Source organism: Rana temporaria, chromosome 7, assembly GCF_905171775.1.
Source record: "Rana temporaria chromosome 7, aRanTem1.1, whole genome shotgun sequence".
NCBI lineage: Eukaryota > Metazoa > Chordata > Amphibia > Anura > Ranidae > Rana > Rana temporaria.
Genome location: NC_053495.1, coordinates 172,883,664 through 172,903,920, shown reverse-complemented (window position 1 = coordinate 172,903,920; position 20,257 = coordinate 172,883,664). Strand labels below are relative to the sequence as shown.

General features: G+C 40.5%; 1 protein-coding gene across 8 annotated transcripts in view; it reads left to right on the top strand.

Moving 5' to 3' along the window:
* Positions 1-20,257, top strand: part of OSBPL9 (oxysterol binding protein like 9) — a 202,766-nt gene that overhangs the window by 133,558 nt on the left and 48,951 nt on the right. For 5 of the 8 annotated variants that reach the window (XM_040360488.1, XM_040360486.1, XM_040360490.1 and 2 more), the window contains 3 exons: positions 1,688-1,735; positions 8,528-8,557; positions 9,084-9,134. In XM_040360488.1, coding sequence (XP_040216422.1) covers positions 1,688-1,735; positions 8,528-8,557; positions 9,084-9,134 — 129 coding nt within the window. The remainder of the gene's footprint in view (positions 1-1,687; positions 1,736-8,527; positions 8,558-9,083; positions 9,135-20,257) is intronic. The other 3 variants (XM_040360489.1, XM_040360487.1, XM_040360493.1) reach the window with 1 other exon arrangement.

Below are 20,257 nucleotides of genomic sequence, written 5' to 3'. Positions count from 1 at the left end.
ACCTCCCATCCTGTTCTTGGACTGTCAACCTCTACACTGTATAGGTTGACTGTCCCAAGAACAGGATGGAAGGTGTAAACCTTTTTGAAACTATCCGATTTCTAGTTAGAATTTCCCTGAAGCCAGGGATGGGATTATGAACTAGAACTGGGTGGGTTCCTCAACTTTCACAGGCAAAATCCATGGCAAAATCCATGGAAAAGTCTGATGGAAGTCCAATCGTGTGTATGAGGCGTTGGCTACCATGTTTCCCCGATAATAAGCCCTTCCCCGAATATAAGACCTAGCGTGATTATTGGGGAGGGCTGCAATATAAGCTCTACCCGAAAATAAGCCCTAGTAAAGTACATGAGGAAAAAAAAAACTGTGGTCCGTTTTGTAGGACGATTGGACTGGTATGGAGTGCGGTGTGTCTCCCCTTGTGACTGTATTAGAAAATACTTTATTAGCAGCTGACGCTGACCCGCCAGAGGTCTTCTTCTCTCCTCCTCGCTGACATCTGCGCCCCTCCCTCTTCAGTGCACGGAGCGGGCTGACGTCATTGGGGATCTCAGGTCTTTCCTCTTCTGCTCTCCTCCTGGCTGACGTCTGCGGCCCCTTCCTCTTCAGTGCACGGAGCGGGCTGACGTCAGCAGGGATCTCAGAACGGAAAAGAGCAGAAAAAGTGAGCAACCAGGGGAGCTGTAAAAAGGTATTCTCCATGAGGCTTTTGCAATGGGAGACCCACTGTACCTTATACCAGTGTGATCCTTTTATAAAATGCATTACATATATTTTAAAATAACTTTATCCAAGATGTTTTTAAAATGATGTTGAAAATTGACTCCTGACCTGACAGGAGGAGGTGGGGGGAAAGAACACAGAGGGGACACAGGAACTTGAACAGTAAAATATATATATATATATATATATATATATATATATATATATATATATATATATATATATATATATATATATATATATATATATATATATATATATATATTATATATAATGTGTGTGTGTGTGTGTGTGTGTGTGTGTGTGTGTGTATGTATGTATATGTATATGTATTTTTTTATTCCAGGATTTTTAGAACATACCATAGAGAGGGGTAAATGGCATAGCACAAGCACTGTGCTTTAAAGGAACAGGATTTTTTTTTACAATTGTCATTGTACATACCATATATAAATAAGACCTCCCCTGAAAATAAGCCCTAGTGTGTTTTTTGTAGACAAAATTAATATAAGACCCGGTCTTATTTTCAGGTAAACATGGTACATGTGTGAATATAAATGCTAAGCTATGTTCCTGACACTTATTGGAACTGAAGATGGGGCTTGGAGAATCTAAAAAAACCTCTTCAAGGTTACAGAACAAGCCCAGTTGAATGTGATCAACTACTACTACCTCTGAATGGTTGTCTATGGTTGCTCGATAAAGGATAATCATTCACTCGACAGCATTATATTGTCATAGGGCAATGTTTGTGTTCCTGTATGTTTTCTGAGACTCTTGTCACATCACAGCTAAACATAGACCCCTCACGTTTTACTACTTGTTGGGAAACACTTTGAGCTACTTTGTTCATTTACTTTTGGTTTTACTGTTTGCCTATTGAATTAACCTGCTATACAGGCGTATCTGCTTTTTAATGCTTATTTATTTTATTTATTTTTCTTCGGAACTTGTTGACGCCCAGTTATTTGATGACAAGATCCAGAACTGCAAAGATGATGAACAGAGAAAGGTTAGTATTTTTGTAACCAAATTAGAATTATTTTTAAATTGTTACTTATTTGTTATGCGTCTTGTGAAACTGGAAAATTAGTCTAGGTGTAGTGGCTGCAAACTGCAAATATGTGGCTAGTAGTTTTGTAGTCACTTCTTCTGTTGTTGGGACAGAAGTGACATTACATTTACAGTTGGGATGGTATGGTAATTTAAAGGGAATTAAAGCAAAAGTAAACTTTGGTTGGGTTAACTTTTGCTATAATGTGCACCTTCCTCCTTCTGTGCTGTCCTCTTGAGGTTGCAGAAATAAAATTTCCAACCTCACAACTCCAATTCCAAAAACAGTTGGGACGCTGTGTACAATCTACATAAAAATTAAGAATGCACTAATTTGCAAGTCTCCTAAGGCTGCATTCACACTACAACGCGGCATACTTTACCGCGATTTGCCGCGACAATACGCGGTAAAATACGCCGCGGTAACATACACAGAAGGGGTGATCTTCATTGTCGCCTATGGCCGAACGCCGAAGCCGCCTGAAAAAAAGGGTCCGGGACTTGTTCGTTTGTGAACCATCTCCATAGCCGACAATGTAAAATCACCCCTCCAGCGTATCAGGGGCTGTTGCGGCGTCGCGCTGCAGGCGTATATAAGCCTAGGTGTGAATGGGCTCTTAGTCACGGTTCACACAGGGGCAACATGACTTCCAGCACAACTTTGCGAAACGACTTCAGCACGACTTTAAGTTCCCTCCAGGACAGGCGACTTTGCCAGTGGCCAATCAAACAATAATCAGCTTTGTAGAAGGGAGGGGTTTGCCTGAGAAAACTATTTTCTATTCCTGTAAAGTTGCTTCAGTTACCTCTGTTAAAAAAAAAAGTTGCTTCAGTTAAGACAGAGATCTGACTTTGGAGGCGACTTCCATTGAAATCAATGGGTACAAGTTGCCTTGAAGTAGTACAGGAACCTTATATTGAAGTCGGAGCGACTTCAGTAGTGTACATTAAGATGGCTCTCATTCACTTCAATTGAATTTCTCATGTCCCGCGACTTGGGGGCCACACAAGTCGGAACCCAAGTCGCTGTAGTGTGAACTGGCACTAAACCAATATTTTTTTCACAATAGAAAGAAAACATCAAATGTTTCAACTAAGAAAATACACAATTTTAGGAAAAAATAAGTTAATTTTTAAAATTGCTGGGTAACAATACGTCTCAAAGTTGGGACAAAGTAAAAAAAAGCTGGAAAAAACGAACTGGTACTGACAAGGAAGAGCTGGAAGAACATTTTGCAACTAATTAGCAACAGATCAGTAACATGATTGTGAATAAAAATAGCATTTTAGAGAGTCAGTGTGTCTCAGAATTAAAGGTTGGCAGCGGTTCACCAGTCTGAAAAGCTACTTCTAAAATTTGTTGCAATTTCAGAATTTTCCTCAATGTAAAATCGCAAAGAATTTAAATATATCATCATCTACAGTACATAATATCAAAAGATTAAGAAAATCTGGAGAAATCTGTGTGTGCATGGTCGAAATGCAATATTTGATGCTTGTGGTCTTTGAGCCCCCAGACATTACTGCATTAAAAACCAGCAAGATTTTGTGATGGACATCACTGCATGGGATCTAGAATACTTCCAAAAATCACTGTCTGTGAACCGCATACTGCATCTATGACAACAGCATGGCTTTGTAGTAGAAGAGTGTGAGTGCTTAACTGGCCTGCCTGCAGTCCAGACCTTTCACCAAATATTTGGCGCATCTTGAAGCAAAAAACAGGACAAAGAAGACCCGGGGCTGTTGAGCATTTAGAATCCTATATCAGGCAAAAATGGGACAACATTCTTCTCCCAAAACCCCAGCAACTGGTCTCCAGTCCCAGATATTTACACAGAGTGTTGATAAAAGAGGGCATGCTACACCTTGCTTAACATGGATCTGTCCTAACTTTTTTGAGATGTGTTGCTGCCATTAATTTCAAAATTATGTTATTTTTTTTTTCCTTAGAATTGTAAATTTTTCCGTTTTTAATTATTATTATTATTTAAATATTAGATGTTTTCTATTGTGAATAAAATATGGGTTTATGAGATTTGAAAATCTTTGCATTCCGTTTTTATGCAGATTTTACAGTGTCCCATATTTTTTTGAAATTGGGCTGCATACAAACGCCAATGTGTGTCTGCTTCTAGAAAGTCTTATTGCAGCATTTTCCTGAAAAGTATGTCAACTTTTATATTGCTCCTTATTGTATATCCCAGTAAATCCCCTCCTTTGATTTCCTATAGCTTCCACTTTGCTTAGTAAGCAAAAGATTTCTAGATCCGTCTGCATATATTCCACATATGCGGTGATGTTGTTATTAATGTCTTCTGAGAAAGTGTTCACTCATTCCATGGAGAATTCACTGCTAAATGATATGCAGCTGTTCCTTGCACGCAGGTTGATCCTGTGGGGCTAATTATGTGTCAATTAGACGTGACTCTTACATCAGGAGTCATTGCTAATTTCATATCTGCATTATTCAATTTTATTCAACAAATGGTGTGGCTCTGGTATTCTTGTGTCAGTTGGTATCCCCAGGTGTCTCTCTGGCTGTAATTGTTTTATTCAAGAAGCACGACTCCCGATGTACATTTTAAAGCAGAACTAAGCTATCTCAATCCACATTTAACAATTTTTTATCCATATGCTGCTAGCCTTAGTAAATAGATAGGAACATATATAATGTTTTATTGTCTTTAGGCTTTTTTTCATTTCTTCAGCTGCTTTCTAGTTTGTTACTTAGGCCAAAATGATGGTCCTACATGTGCATTTTTTTTCCCTTTCATTTGGAGGGAGGGGCCTTCTTGGTGAAGCACACCATGCTACCTGCATGCCTGAGCTAAGAGCAGATGGATTCCAGGAAGTAACTGCTACAAGAATCCTCTTCCCTTACTCAAGATGGCCACCACTAAAAAATGCTAGGATGGTTTCCCAACAAACTAAAGCATGGAGACATGGATGGATGGGCGATTTTTTTTTTTTAATATTGATAAAGCAATAGTGTTTTCAGTTTGTGGTGCTCAGATACTTGCATTCTGTTTAAGGGGAAAGTATTTACATACATCCTTAATTGTATTTATTTTGCGCTTTCTCTATCTATGTAAACTGTTTTTAGGTGGAAGGTCTGAAGGTAGATCTACAGGGGTTGGACAATAATATGGAAACGCTACATGATTTGCAGGTGTGAAAGTGATGACACGTTTTGTGTTAAAAGTGGAAGTGATGTAACATTCTTTTGCTTCCGCTGTGTGATGAGACGCCTAGCTAACAGGTGGGAAGCCTCACTTTCCTTATTCACTGCATGCTCTGCTAGTAATACGGAGTCATGTCAGAGCTTACAGAGTTTCAAAAAGGGCAAATTTGTTGGTGCCACTTAGCTGGTGCCTCTGTGACTGAACTTGCTAATTTTATTTCTGGTGTCGCGAGGTACAGTATCAAAGGTTATGACGGCGTATACAGTTCCCAGGAAAATGTCGTCTGATAAGAATAACTGTGGTCCACATGGTCAACTGAGCGAAAGCGACAAAAGGACGTTGCGCAAGATTGTGACCCAGAATAAGAAGACAACTGCTGCAAAAGTGACTGCAGAGCTCAATCTCAGTCTTCCAAAGTCTGCACCCACAAAAACTGTGCAGAGGGAACTCCAATGGGAAAACATTCACAGGCAAGCTGCAATTGCCAAACCACTATTAACCACTGATATTAATGCTCAGAAGAGGGGAGAGTGGTGCAACACCCATAAATCGTGGACTATCGATCAATGGAAGACTGTAATATGGTCCGACAAATCAAGCTTCACACTTTACCCAACCACTGGACATGTTTATGTGTGGCGAACACTGTCCTAAGCTTCTGACCAGGACAGTAACCAACAGTAAAGCATGGTGGCAGTGCAATCATGGTTTGGGCTGCCATATCATGGTATTCTGCAAGCCCCATCATCACCTTGAAAGGTACAGTCACTGTCAGCGACTAAGTACATGTGCAACCCATGGTGCAGACATTGTTTTGCGAAGACCGCGCCATTTACCAAAGCAATAATGCCCCGATTCACGCAGCTGGTGTTGTCCAATCGTGGTTTGACAAGCATGCAGGTTACGTCTTGCACCTTCCCTGCACGCCACAATCACCGGACCTCAATATCATATAGTCACTATGGTAAATTTTGGAGAACAAGGTTCAGGTTCGTTTTCTGCCTCCGGCATCTCTGTGAGAACTGGAACGATTTGTGCATGAAGCGTTGAATCAGATTTCATTCTCCACCATCCAAGACATATATGTTTGTCAATTCCCAGGTGAATTCAGGTGGTCTGGGATGCCAAAGGTGGTCCAACACCATATTCGGTAACAATTCTGTTGTTTTTCCTAGTGTTTTCATGATTTTTGTCCAACCCCTGTACATGAGCATTACAAGTAGGCACTTATTTAATCAAAACAGTGGGACAGGTATAAAAGGGGTGTATACAAATTTGTAAAAAAAATAAATCACAGAAATGGCCAGTTCCCAGTCTCCTCAAAGACTTCCTACAATGCAGTATTTGAAAAATAACTATGGGTTAACCAAAGGACAATTGAATACCCACCATACACTCTGCTCATGTAGTCCCCATCACATTTAGAATGGGTCCCTAAGTTTGGACTTTTGGATTTTGGACTTTAACAGTATTAATGTTTTTGCTCAGTAGGAAAATGTAAAAATACTTCTGCATCTATCAATAGCTTATCCTGAGATCCCTGCATGGGCGTCACAAATGTGTACACCATGTTATTACTGTGTCTATGCTAATAATCGATGCAAGACAAAATGTTCCAAGAGTATATACGTATAATCAGATCAACCCAATCACAGCTGATAAGTATTGATCTTGCTTTCAAGCACAAGTATGTATTGGTTGAAAACAGTACACAGCCATCTGGGTACTCTCTATGTTCCACTCTCTTGTATCCATAATTGTATCTATCTTGCTCCAAACACCAGGGGCCAGATTCACGTAGCTCAGCGGATCTATAGATCCGCTCGATCTACGTGAATTAAGATCCGCTCCCGCAAGTTTAGGAGGCAAGTGGCTAATTCACAAACCACTTACCTCCAAACTTGCGACGGCGGATCCTAAATCCCCCGGCGGAATTGTAAATCCGCGGCTAGCGGAGTGTACTATTTAAATCAGGCACGTTCCCGCGCCGATTTAAATGCGCATGCGCCGTCCAGGGAATTTCTCGGCGTGCATTGCTCCCACTGACGTCGCTAGGACGTCAGTGGTTTAGACGCTTACGTAAACGATGTCCGTCCGTATTCGAGAACGACTTACGCAAACGACGTTAAAAAATTCAAATTGGATGCGGGAACGCCGGCTATACTTAACATTTCGCTGCGCCTGATAAAAGAAGGGGTAAGTATACGCCGGGAAAGCCGCTACGGAAACGTCGTAAGAAGACTGCGTCGGGTCCGCATACGTTCGTGAATTTGCGTATCTCACTGATTTACATATTATTTATCGTAAATCAGCGGGAACGCCCCCGGCGCCATTTTTAAATGGAAAAAAAGATCCGACAGTGTAACACTGTCAGATCTTAGCCCTATCTATGCGTATCTGATTCTATGAATCAGGCGCATAGATAGAACCAGTGTAAGTCAGAGATACGATGGTGTATCTGTAGATACACTGTCGTATCTCTTTGTGAATCTAGCCCCAGCTGTCTATGTGCTCCTGTTGCATATATGGAGGGGCAAATCCCTTCTGTGGTTACTTGCTTAGCTCAGCTAGCAATATATTTTGGGGTTCATTTACTAAAGTCAAATTTACTGTGCACTTTTGAAAGTGCGGTTGCTACAGAGCTTAGTAAATAAGCAAAAGCTCTGCTAAATTCCATCATCAAATCATGTGCAAGAAAAAATGCTGCTGTTTTATTTTCCTTGTATGTGATTGGTTGTTCATTGTAAAGTGAAGTTTTTACCTCATTTACTAAGCTCTGGAGCAACTGCACTTTCAAAAGAGCACAGTCTATTTGCCCATATTAAATCAACCCCTTTATCTACAGGTCAGGTTTCAGTATGAAAAGTCCATAAACACTCTAGCACCTACGCATTTCATCCACCGTGCATGCAGACTTCATCATGGTTAATTGGGTATTGACTATTTTTATGAAATAAAGACATTTAAATGAAAAAGTTTTACAACTTCCTCTTTTTGATTAAATATGTTCATGTTTGGGAGCAATTACAAACAACATTGCTTCTTTTGAACATCTGCATTTTAAAGTGTTTTTAGCGTGATATTAAATGTAGTCTTTTACCGTTTGCAAAGAAACTTTTCAACATGAAATGTCTTGCAGGTTATTTTTAAAGGGGTCAAAAAGGTTAGTTCTTTATTTTCTAAATAGGTTACTTTAAGCTAATGTATTGTTGGTTCACTTATCTTTTCCTAAATGTATTTTTTTTCCTTGTTTTCTTTGTCTAAATTTCTCACTTCCTGTTCCTCCTCAGTAAGGTGTTCTGGCTGACTAATTACTGCTCAGATGATGGGGGCAAGTTTACTGAGGAGAAACAGGAAGTGAGAAATTCAGACAAAGAAAAAAAAACATTTAGAAGGGTAATCGAAGGAAAAGGTAAGTGAACCAACAATGCACTAGCTTAAAGGAACCTCTTTAGAAAATAAAAAACGAACATTAACAGCCCCTTTAAGTAGGCAAAAGCATGGTTAAAATTATCCATTGTGTATTATGAGAATAATTTTATAATTTTTTAACTTTTCCTTCACAGAAAATTGAAAATCTCAAGGATACAACATGTGTAAGTCTCTTTACTTCATGTCTGTGGGAAATGACAATCTGATTCTTTGAATAAATGGGCTGTGAATTTCAAAACACATCCAATTCACAGCCTAAAGCTAACAAAAACCTTTAAACACAGGCCTTTACAATTTCAAGTTAGCATGTCAAAAACCTGAAAAGTCGAACTGAGCAGCTATAAAAAATAAAAATGCATATGTAGCAGTTACTATTGGTGAAAATAGAGCCAGGAATACGGACGACAAAAGTTTTTTATATGCATATCTTGACTTTTCTTCACAAGGTCAACTTGAGACCTTCTCTTCCCAACTCGTGGATCACCCTAATATTTTTTAATGTAATGGACAGTCGCATTGACAAAAGACAGGCCTAGGTGATGGGCTATAGTCATTCAGGTGCAATTGCTAAGGTTTGAGATTTTTTTTTTAACTAAGTTGGTTGATATACTACAATCAGAATAGGCTAAATAAGTGTGGCTGGCAATTTGTCACAGATTTTCTTTTATTAATGTATATATTTTTTTACAGAGTATGGTAGAGTCCATCAAGCACTGCATTGTGTTGCTGCAGATTGCCAAGGTAAGTAATTTCTACCTTCTACCATATTCTAAAAATAAAATCGCTAATAGGGTGGCAATCTGTTGTATGCCTACTAATGCATGTAGGGGGAGGCCCAGGCCTTTGGTGTTAATATTTATGGGTTAGTGGGAAAATGTGATGTTAATTAACAGTCTAGTTTAAATACCTTTTTGAGTGTATCTGAAACAGTGTGCTGTTGTTTATAAGTATTAGTGATAGTTTGATAGTAAGCCATGAAAGTGTCATAACTTTTTTTTTTTTTTTTTTTTATTATCGTTTCTTTTATTTTTCCTTTCTGAATTTGCTCTGGGATTTTTTTTGTCATTTTCAGGTGCAAATATGATCAGCTGAGTTATTTTTTTAGACGTTTTACCTGCAGTAAATGCTTAAACCACTTAGGGGCTATCTTCAAAAAGTGATCTGAAAGATAATTTGTGATGAATAACTGTATATTAAAAAGTCTCTACAGGTCACAAGGTTGAGAGAAATAAATCCTTGGACATAGCAGCTGTGGTTGACATCACAAGGGTGGAAGCGGCTTTGCTGTATTTTTATGCACAACTAGTTATTGCACTGTCACCAACTGTATATCTATTTTTCAAGTCTAGGGGGTTGATGCTGATTAATGGGATGAACACGGTCCTCCTTTTTCTGTTTTTGTCACATCAGCTTTAATGGTAGATAATTGTTTTTTGCTTCGAACTCATAGAAAACACGTCTATCCATTCCTACAACACCATAATAAAGGTGCCACCTACTTGTAGCTGGACCTCCCTAATTCCATTCTATAGCTTTCAGCATCCATATCAAGAGCGTGGTCATCATTTTGATTTGTGGTGCTTAAGGGCTTTTGATATTTGGGTAAGGATCTCTCTACTCGGGTCCCAGAAGGACCTAGGAAGCCAACGTGACCTTTAGCTTGTCAGAAACCATGGAAAGCTGAAATGAGTTCCAAGAAAGGTCTTTTGCGCCGTGAGATGAAAGGTTTATGACAAGTGCATGACACCGTTCCCCAGTTTGTAATTTTGCTTATTACAAATTTTGTTAATACGCTTTTGACAATTATGACAAATTTTAGTTAAAATCCTCTTCTGGGTGCACACAGGGTTCATATGATAAAAAAAGAAAAAAGTTGTGTGTTCGTTTGCTTTCATATGTGTGAAATTGAATTTTTTTTTTTTTTTTTTTTACATACTTTAACTTGCTGTAGAAAAAAAAGTGTGGTGCTTTCATAGGCCCCATTCACACCCCGAAAGCTCAAAGCTTTAAAACGCTGGAGAAAAATGCAGTACATTTCTATGGAGCTGGTTCACATCTGTACTACAAGTCACCTGAAGCCTAATGCCTGAGACTGAGACACACCTCAGCATTTTGAATAGCAGACGGATTTGCCGCGGTTCTGCCTGCGGTCAAAGCAGCGAGGTGTGAATGACAAAAATCGCAGAACGCACATTTGAAATGCCATTTATTTGAGTGGCACCTTAGGTTGCGGTGTGGGTTCTGCGGCGACTGTCGCTTGATGGATCGCAGCAACCCACATCCCGTGAAGCCTGTCACCCAAAAAAAGTTTAGGAGCTACTTTTGGGCAACATGCTTCCTGCGATGCAGGTTGCCGCAATTGCAGTGCCATTTATTGCCCAACAATCGCGGCAGGGCAAATTTTAGGTGCCATTCAAATTGATGCCATCTCAAATGTACGTTCTGCAATTATGTAATTCACACCTCGGCGTGTTGAAATCATGGGCAGAATCACGGCAAGTCTCCACAGTTCTGGAGCTTTTTTCTAGCGTGAATTTGAGCAGATTGGAAATGCATGGAAACCCTAAATTTAGCATTTTTGAATGTTTTAATGCTCAAATGCAATAATTAAATGAAAATAAATAAATAAAAAATTAAATACATAAAATAGTATAAATAATAAAAAATAAATAAAAACCCCTAATATTAACCCCTAACCCAAATAATAAACCCGAACCCTAATATTAACCACTGACCTAACAAAATAAATAATAAGATGCCTAACATTTAAACCGAACGCCTTACAAAAAAAGTAAAAATAAATACATAATTAAAGGAAAAAAAAGCTTTTAAAACGCTGTACACAAACACTGAAAAACATGCATACAAATGCTAAACCCCCCTGAAAAAAACGCTCAAAAACGCAACGCTTGAACGCAATGATTTTCTGGTTTCCATATCTTGCTAAAGATTATATGAAATCCCATGAAATTGTTGCCATCCCTCGCGTGTGATTGATTTTGAGAGTTTGCTACGTTGCGTATGAACCCGCTTTCATTGTCTCATATTCCAGTGTATACAACCGATCACTTGTGTTTTTAGTAAGGCGACTAGAAATGGCATGTATGTATGCACCCAATCTAAAATCGAAGGTCCTTGTTGCAAATGTTTTTTCTGATAAGTGACATCTCGCATGCCAATCACGGCGTCTCCAAGTGTGGTCTGGATCCTGCTCTGAAGTATGAGAGCGCCAGCACCGGGTAATTGATAGAAGTAACTGTAATGAGAGCAGGACTTGGCAAAGCTTCCCTTCGCTCTCTAGAAATGTACTGTGATCCTTCAGAGAAATAGACTTGCTCAAGGAAGCCACAGACCTCTCATTAGTACTGGCACACCAAACGCTACAAAGAGAAGACGAAAAAGGCAGATTGCTCAGTCAATTTCTAATCTGCCTGAGTGGGGCCAGCATTATCGCTCATCTGTCATGGCATTTATTGCAGAGCATTGTGACTTTTTATAAAGTGTGCTTGTTAAGGAAGTTTGGATTGTTAAGTTCTCTATGAAAGACACAGGATTTCCCGTTTTTTTGCCCTCACGTGTTGGGAGCGGATTGTAGTTTTCCACAGACTAATTAATCTAGAATTATTTGTCTTCCTGTTGCTTCTGCGTTGTCGAGAAATTGGCTACCCGGTGACTTTAGGAAAAAATGTTCTACTTAATGTCTGTGATCATGTTTATTCCTAACGCTCCTTAATTATGTTTAGGCAACGATGGGGGTTGTCTTGCACGTGTTTCATTAAGATCTGACCTGTGATCCAGCAGAATATTGTATACCTCCATCTTCCTCCTGCAGCACCCCTCCATTATACAGCTATGTAAGCTCATTACTGCTTCACCAGGGTTCCAAAATGGTTCTGTTCTTACAGAACCTAATGTTCTCTACCCGGTTTTTAATTGCGGAAAGGATTATCCTTTTTTTAAAAAATAAAATCTAAGAGCACATTTGTGAATAAAATTAATTAACCGTTATGAATGGACCTTTACCTGGTTGTGGTCTGCACATCTAAAATAAGAACTTTGAAGCGAACACCTTAAGTTAGAGCCCTTTCACACTACCAGTGCCCGAAAAACACTGGTAAAACAAATTTTTGGGTGCTAGCGGGTTGCTTTTAACCCCCGCTAGAGGCTGAATAAAGGGTTAAAAGCGTACACAAATCGCTGTTGCCGAGGTGCTTTGGCGGCGCTGCCCATTGATTTTTACTCAGACTTTTACACTGGGATTGCAGATGAGGCTTTTTTCAGCACCATTTTTAGCGCTAAAGCGCTTGAAATATGCCTCCAATGTGAAAGGGGTCTAGAAGACAGCCTGTACCAAAATATACAAAAACGAGAAAAAGAGCGCACTAGTGTAATATAGTTTTAATGAAACGCGCTATAAAAGCTCTAAACAGTTGCACTAACATTTGAAGTATATAACTAGGCATGTGGTTCTCTCCTGGACTGTAGCCGCCGACACAGGCTCTTTATCAAGTGACTTGATAACGGAAGCCACACCTCCAAAACGCGTCATGGGCAACCTAACGTGGTGATGTACTGCTTCAGTCTCCCCCACCTATCCCGAGTGCTTTGGTTCTCCACACCGATGCGCCGGCTGGTCTGGGCACAAGCGCAGTTCACCATGCACACCAGAGCCCGGTCGGTCGGGTTGTCATCTGGCTCCAGGATGGTTGGCTGCCCCTTGGCACTTGTTGTAGTTATAGTCCAGGAGAGGGGAACCAACAAAATTACATGCCTATTTATATACAGTGGAACCTCGGTTTAAGAGTAACTTGGTTTCAGAGCGTTTGGATTTGCAAGCAACTTTTTTATTTAAATTCTGACTCGGTTTTGCGAGTGTTGACTCGCAAGACAAGCAGAATTCAAGCTAAATAGCGCTGCAGTACCTAATTTGGCCTGAGGTACGGGGGCGCAGAAGCCGAGCAGAGATGAAAATAGGCCTGCAGTACCTCATTTGGCAGGAGGTACGGGGAGCAGGAAATGAGCCAAAGTGTCCTCGGGCCTTTTCGGCGCTCTGCGCCCCCCACCTCTGGCCACATTCGGTATTGCATTCCATTGAAGTCAATGCGGAACAAATTATTTTAGTTTCCATTGACTTTAATGGTGATTTGTTGTTGCTTTTGCACCAAAATATAAGTTGCTATTGCTGACATCTCGGTCTTTGGGCCCCCATAATCAACAATTCTCAGCACAATGCCTAATGCTAAGGATGCATTCATAAATCTCCTACGGCAGAAGTAGCAGCCTGTACCTGCAAGCTGCTAATTCTGTGTTTGCATCGTATGCAGGCTGAGCCACCATGATATCATGCATGCAAGCGGGAGTCATGGCCGCGGCACAGCTCCCTCAATAGACTACACTCCGTCCATTGAGTGTGCACGTGTCAGTGACATCACCAGCGCTGCTAAAGTAATCTCCTAAATGGTGTACATTTAGTAGATATTTACTGTACCTACAGATAAGCCTGATTATAGGCTTACCTGTAAGTATAGTTGATTAAAAGAGGTGTAGGTGTGGCGCTGTTCCTCTAGATCTAAAAATTTAACTATGTAATTTTTAAATACCAGGATGCTTTAAAAAGGTTGAGGTGGTGTAAAGTGACAGTTGTTCACAAAAACAAATTGTGTAATGTGTATACTTTTTCTTAAGCCTGTTAAAAATAAGGTATTTCTAGTGGCACCTAGGTGACATATGGTACTGGAGGGGGGACATACTGTTAAGCATAAGAGTTAATATACAGCTATTGTATTAGAACCTAAAAAAAAATTATATTGGGGAAATAAACAAAAAAAAAAAAAAAAACAGATCGCAAGATGGTCATCATAATAGACTTCAGTCTTCCAAACTAACCAAAAAGGCAGCGGTCACATGACCATACTCTTTAGGGACACCACATACTATAAAAGAACAGGAAGTGTAGCAAGATGGGCGCTCCAGGCGACGTCTTCAATGACAAAACACGTAGGGCGGATTTACTGAACGTCTTTTCGTCACTTTCGTTCAGGGTTGTGGATAGGATATCATCCCGGCGCCTGTGCTTTTTACATTTCTCTGTTATACTCAAATTTGTTTGAATAATATCTCCATTGTGTTTTTTAATATAATAAAGTTTTATAAGCGGTGTTATGCAATGGGCACTTTTCTTCTTCAACATATGATAAAAACAGAGGATCATATCGGGTATAACTAGATCCAGGATCCATAGAATGCTGCACAGTGGCACATACTGTGACTGCGCAATACCCCTGTGTGGGGTAAGGGAACCCGGTGAGTGCATTACCAATAGGAGCACAGATAAGAGCACCAGCACTAATATCACCATAATCGAGAGCGCAGAAAAAGCCTTTTTTTTTTTTTTTTTTTTTGTAGAGCATCAGTCAGTTTGTTTACTTAGTGCATATAGCTTTACAAGGACAGTTTTTTTTTTTTTTTTTTTTTTTTTTGAAGAGCACCAATCACTTTGTTTACTTTGTGCTTATAGCTTTATAAGGATTGCTTCTTTTTTAGTATTACTTTTTTTTGTGTGACAGCTGCATGTATTGGAACACCTAAAGGTTTTACATTTTAATGCAGGGGGTGTAACACAAACGCACCAGAAGCACGTGTCACTTTAAAAGACATCTTTAGTGGCACATATCGCAGGGGGTGTAATACACACACACACACCCACCCACCCTCATTTCAAAACTCACTTTTAGTGGTACATACAGCAGGGGGTGTAACATACACCCACCAGAAATGCCTTATTTTAATAGGCTTAAGAAATGTATACACATTACACAGTTCGTTTTTGGTTTTGTGAACACCTGTCACTTTAAACCACCTCAACCTTTTTAAAGCATCCTGTTGTTATTTAATAATTATATAGCTAATTTTTACATCCTAGAGGAACAGCACCACACCTACACCTCTTTTAGACCCCTTTCACACTAGGAAGTTTTTCAGGCGCTTTAGCGTTAAAAAAAAAAAGCGCATGAAACTAGCTGCATCTTCAATCCCAATGTGAAAGCCTGAGTACTTTCACACGGGGGGGGCAGACATGGTCTCTCTGCGTTTTCTTTCAGGTTCTGGCGCTGTGAATGGTTGGAGCCACGGTAACGTTGCTCCCGCGCATGCACGTGGGAGTCCTCTTTCCAGCAAGGAGCTCTGATTTTAGGGCAGCATCCGCCGGACATTCAGTGCACATGGGCCGCTAATGTCAGTAGCTGCATGCAAGGTGAATATCTCCTAAACCATACTGGTTTAAGAGATATTCATTTTACCTACAGGTAAGCCTTATTATAGCATCAGTTTTTTTTTTTCTCCCTCTGTATTCACCTGGTGATCTGCCCAGTAACACATCTCCTGTATTGGTGAGATAACTCTGGGTGAATGAGCACAGGAGGCACAGCAGCCTTGTCTGTCGGGGGAGGGGAGGATAGTGCTAAATGTATTAGCATATTTAGATACACTAACAAATTGAAGCCAAACTTCAGCTAACACTTTAAAAGCAATTACAGCAAACCGTTTTTTTCCTTTTTGAGATAAAGGTTTTGCATAAATAAAAAAAAAAAGCTGATAATTGTAAGTACCTCTGCCAGTGTTGTGTTTTTGTCTCATCCATGTATACTCTTACTGCTGGAGAGCTTGTGCTTTTGACAGACAACAGCAACAGACTTGCTGGCTGGATCACTAAATGAAAATAGAAGAAAGCCAAAAAAAAGGAAACAAATAAAGAACTCCCCATCTGTGGGGGAGACCTTGCTACTGGAGTCAGGGATTCAACTCACAAATGTTCACTTGTAACTGAAAGTTTTGTATTTTAATTGTCAGTTACTGTATTTTACAATATATATGTACAGATAAAGCAGCAACAAATTGCTGGCTGAGCTAGAGATGCATTTTGCCGAGAAGTAAAAAAAAAAAGGGGGCCGAAACCACATGCAATTTTACTGTGCTTGGGGTTGGTTCACATTACAAAAAATCGCACTCCAGACCCATTCCAGATGCATTTTTGCATGCCCATTTTAAACACATTTTTGAAGTGTTTCGGTGCTTTTTGATTTTGTTTCCAGAGCTTTTTATTTATTTCTTCACTGTACTGGGGTCTGGTACCATTTTTTATGGGTTGCATTGCATTTTTTGATGCGCTTTACCACATTCCAGTGCAGGAAAATGCAGCATGTTTTTTTTTTTTCTGGAACTGATCGCACTGGTGGGAACTATGCCATTGTTTGGGAACCATATAACCTACTTTCCGTGCAATTTTGATGCAGAAAAAAATGCATGGGTGAGAACTGGCCCTTATGGTTTGTTTTCGTAGGTCATGTTACTCAAAAACGGCAATTTTCAATTTCAGTTTTTCAGCCAAGTGCATCCTGCATTTTCGGTTTGGGTTCTTCACAGAGCCATAGTGAATGGGTTTCTCTTTGTGGAACAATGTCCTTTCTAACCCTCTCAGGGTCCTCTTGTCTATGTGGCTGAAGTAATCACGTTTTCGATGCGTTTTTAGGCTTTCACAATCTGTGACAGTATATGTCGATTCACTATAAATCTTATGCCCTGTACACACGATCGGATATCTGATGGAATCTAATCCGATGGATTTTTTCATCAGATATCCGATGAAGCTTTCTATCGTTTTTTTAACCATCAGATAATTTTAAAACAAGTTCTACGTTTTTTCAACCGATGGATAAAAAACCGATGGGGCCCACACACATCGGTTCGTCTGATGAAAGCGGTCCATCAGACAAACCGATCGTGTGTACGCGGCATTAGAGTGCCTTTTTACATACATGGGAAAATGTTTACATGGTTCTGTCTTTTTATGGTTAGATTGGGGAAGAACCATATGTCAGCAACCCCAGAATGAACCTGGCCAAGCTATTTTAAGAGATAAAGTAATTAACTTAAGATGGATTTTCCCAGCTAGATGATATTGATTCCCTTCAAGACAAACCAGCACTCCAGCTAACGCTCTAAAATGCACATTTGCAGGATGAGATGATTGATTTGTAACAGTAGTAACACATTAAATTATAACTAAAGGTAATTTTTTTGTTTTTTTTTAGTGTAGGATAGAGTGTTTATTGCTTTCTGTGCCCCCGGGAGGGAGATTCACCTTCTATTTGTCATGTTTACCATTATCATTGATGGTGAATGGAAAATAAATGGAAGGGAGATCTTCCAATGGGGACACTATTTCTGGTGACGGGGGGGGGGGGGGGGGCAATATTCCCTTAATTTACAAGGATTTCCTCTTGCTTCCTGTTATCCTGAGACAGGATGTTAAGGGAAATCTCCCCAATTATACACAAATGGCAAAAATTAACCTTACATTCTATCCAAAATGGGGGGGGGGGGGTGTAATGTTTTACCTATAGTTCTAATTTAAGGCCGTTGCAGACCATTAGCCTGGATTCACCGTCTGGTTGGCGTATGTTTCAGGCCGGCGTATCGTCTTTTACGCTACGCCGCCGTAAGTCGAGAGAGGCAAGTGCTGTATTCACAAAGCACTTGCCTCCATAAGTGACGTCGGCGTAACGTAATGGGCTTGGCGTAAGCGCGCCAAATTCAAATGTGAGAGAGGTGGGCGTGTTTATGTTAATGAAAGCGTGACCAAACGTGATTGGACGTTTTTAATGAACGACGCGCATGCGCCGTCCGTGGACATATCCAGTGTGCATTGCTCACAAGTACCGGGGGCCGCAAGGAATTATTGGTTTCGACGTGAACGTAAATTACGTCCAACCCCATCAACGGACGACTGGCGCAAACGATGTTAAAAGTTCGACGCGGGTACGAACGACGTCCATACTTAACAAGTGCTAGCCAGCTATTTGTTGGACTAACTTTACACCTAAAAACGCCTTACGTAAACGGCGTATCTTTACTGCGACAGGCAAGCGTATGTTCATAAGTAGGCGTATCACACTGATTTACGCATTGTAGGCGTAAATCGGCGTTCACGCCCCTAGTGGCCGGCGGAACTAGACAGCTAAGATATGACGGCGCAGGCCGTCGTATCTTGGCTACATTTAAGTGTATCTCAATTTGAGAATACACTTAAATGTACGACGGTGCAGATTCAGAGTTACGACGGCGTATCTACTGATACGCCGGCTTAACTCTTTGTGAATCTAGCTACTTGTCTCATGACAAGGCTTATAGAACTTTTGCAAAACTTTCAGCAAGCTGCTTTGCTGTAACCTTAAAAACACCATTCAGGTCCAGTTTTGGGAGGCTATACACGGATCTTGATGGGAGTGTGACCTGTCACTTTATCCGCTTAAGCCCCGGACCATTTTGTAGCTAAAGGACCAGGCCCCTTTTTGCGATTCGTCGTGCGACGTGGCTCCCAAACAAAATTGACGTCCTTTTTTTACCCCCACAAATAGAGCTTTCTTTTGGTGGTATTTGATCACCTCCTGCGCTTTTTATTTTTTGCGCTATATATAGAGCGTCAATTTAAAAAAAAATTCAATATTTTTTACTTTTTGCTATAATAAATGAAAAAAAAAAGGGGGGGGGGAACAAATATCTGCGCTAACTTAAAAGTAATCAAAAGAATTACAAAGCAGCTAGCACAGTTTGTAGATATGCAAAATAAATATAGATAGAATATCCCCCCCCCAAAAAAAAATATATATAGAAAATATATATTGGGCCGATATGTATTCTTCTACATATTTTTTGTTAAAAAAAAATCGCAATAAGCGTTTATTGATTGGTTTGCGCAAAAGTTATAGCGTCTACAAAATAGGGGATAGTTGTATGTCATTTTTATTAATCATTTTTCTTTTTTTTACTAGTTATGGTGGCGATCAGTGATTTATTTTTTTTTGACTGCGACATTGTCGGATACTTTTGACACTATTTTGGGGCCATTGTCATTTTTACAAATTTTAAATGCACCGATTACTGTGAAAATGACACTGCCAGTGAAGGGGTTAACCGGTAGGGGGAGCTGAAGGGGTTGCGTGTGTCCTAGGGAGTGATTACTACTGTGTGGGAGCGTGGCTTGGCGTGTGTTGTCACTTATTGTCGTTCCCTATGACAGGGAACAGACGATCGGTGGCAGTCACACTGGGAAGAACGGGGAAGGGTTCTTCAGCTCTGTGACCCGATCGGGGGACAACGGCGGCGATCGGGTCCGCGGTCACGGAGCACAGGACCAGGTCACGGAGCACGGGACCAGGTCGCCTGACTGTCAGCAGCTCTCTGCTCAGGGAGCTGTGAGAACCGAATGATGGGCAGTGTTTGATCGCTTGGTTCTCAGTGTTAGAGCCGGGGGGGGGGGGGGGGGGGGGGGGGGGGGGGGGGGAGCATGCGCCCACCTAGGTAAGTATTTATCAAGGAAAAAAAATATACAAACCCCATACTTCTCTTTTAAAATGGCCAAAGACCCCAAACTTGGAAGAAGCCAGGAGAAGATGTGAACATCGGCGATGGAGCTAGTGGATGGGGAGGGGTGAGTATCAAAGGGTTTAGGTCGGCTTTAAAAAAATAAATAAAAAAAGCTGCTGCTAGTGGGATTTAGTAGGCATTAGTGAGCTGCAGCATTACTGGATATTTTCTGAAAATCTGCTGAAGCAGCTTGTTTAACATGACATTCTGCGTTCCCATTAAGATGTGTTTAACATCTCCATACTGGAAGTGAAGTTTGCTTGAAAGGCTTTAACAAACCGTCTGAGGTTTGCTGAATGCTTCGCAGTCCCTTTCCAAAATCTAGCTATACACACTGCTCTTTTCGCGTGCTGAAGCAGGAAACCTGTATTAATGTAGCATGTAGGCTGCATTGTGGCCTTTTCTTCTGGAAATGCTGTCATGTTGAAACAATGCCTTTT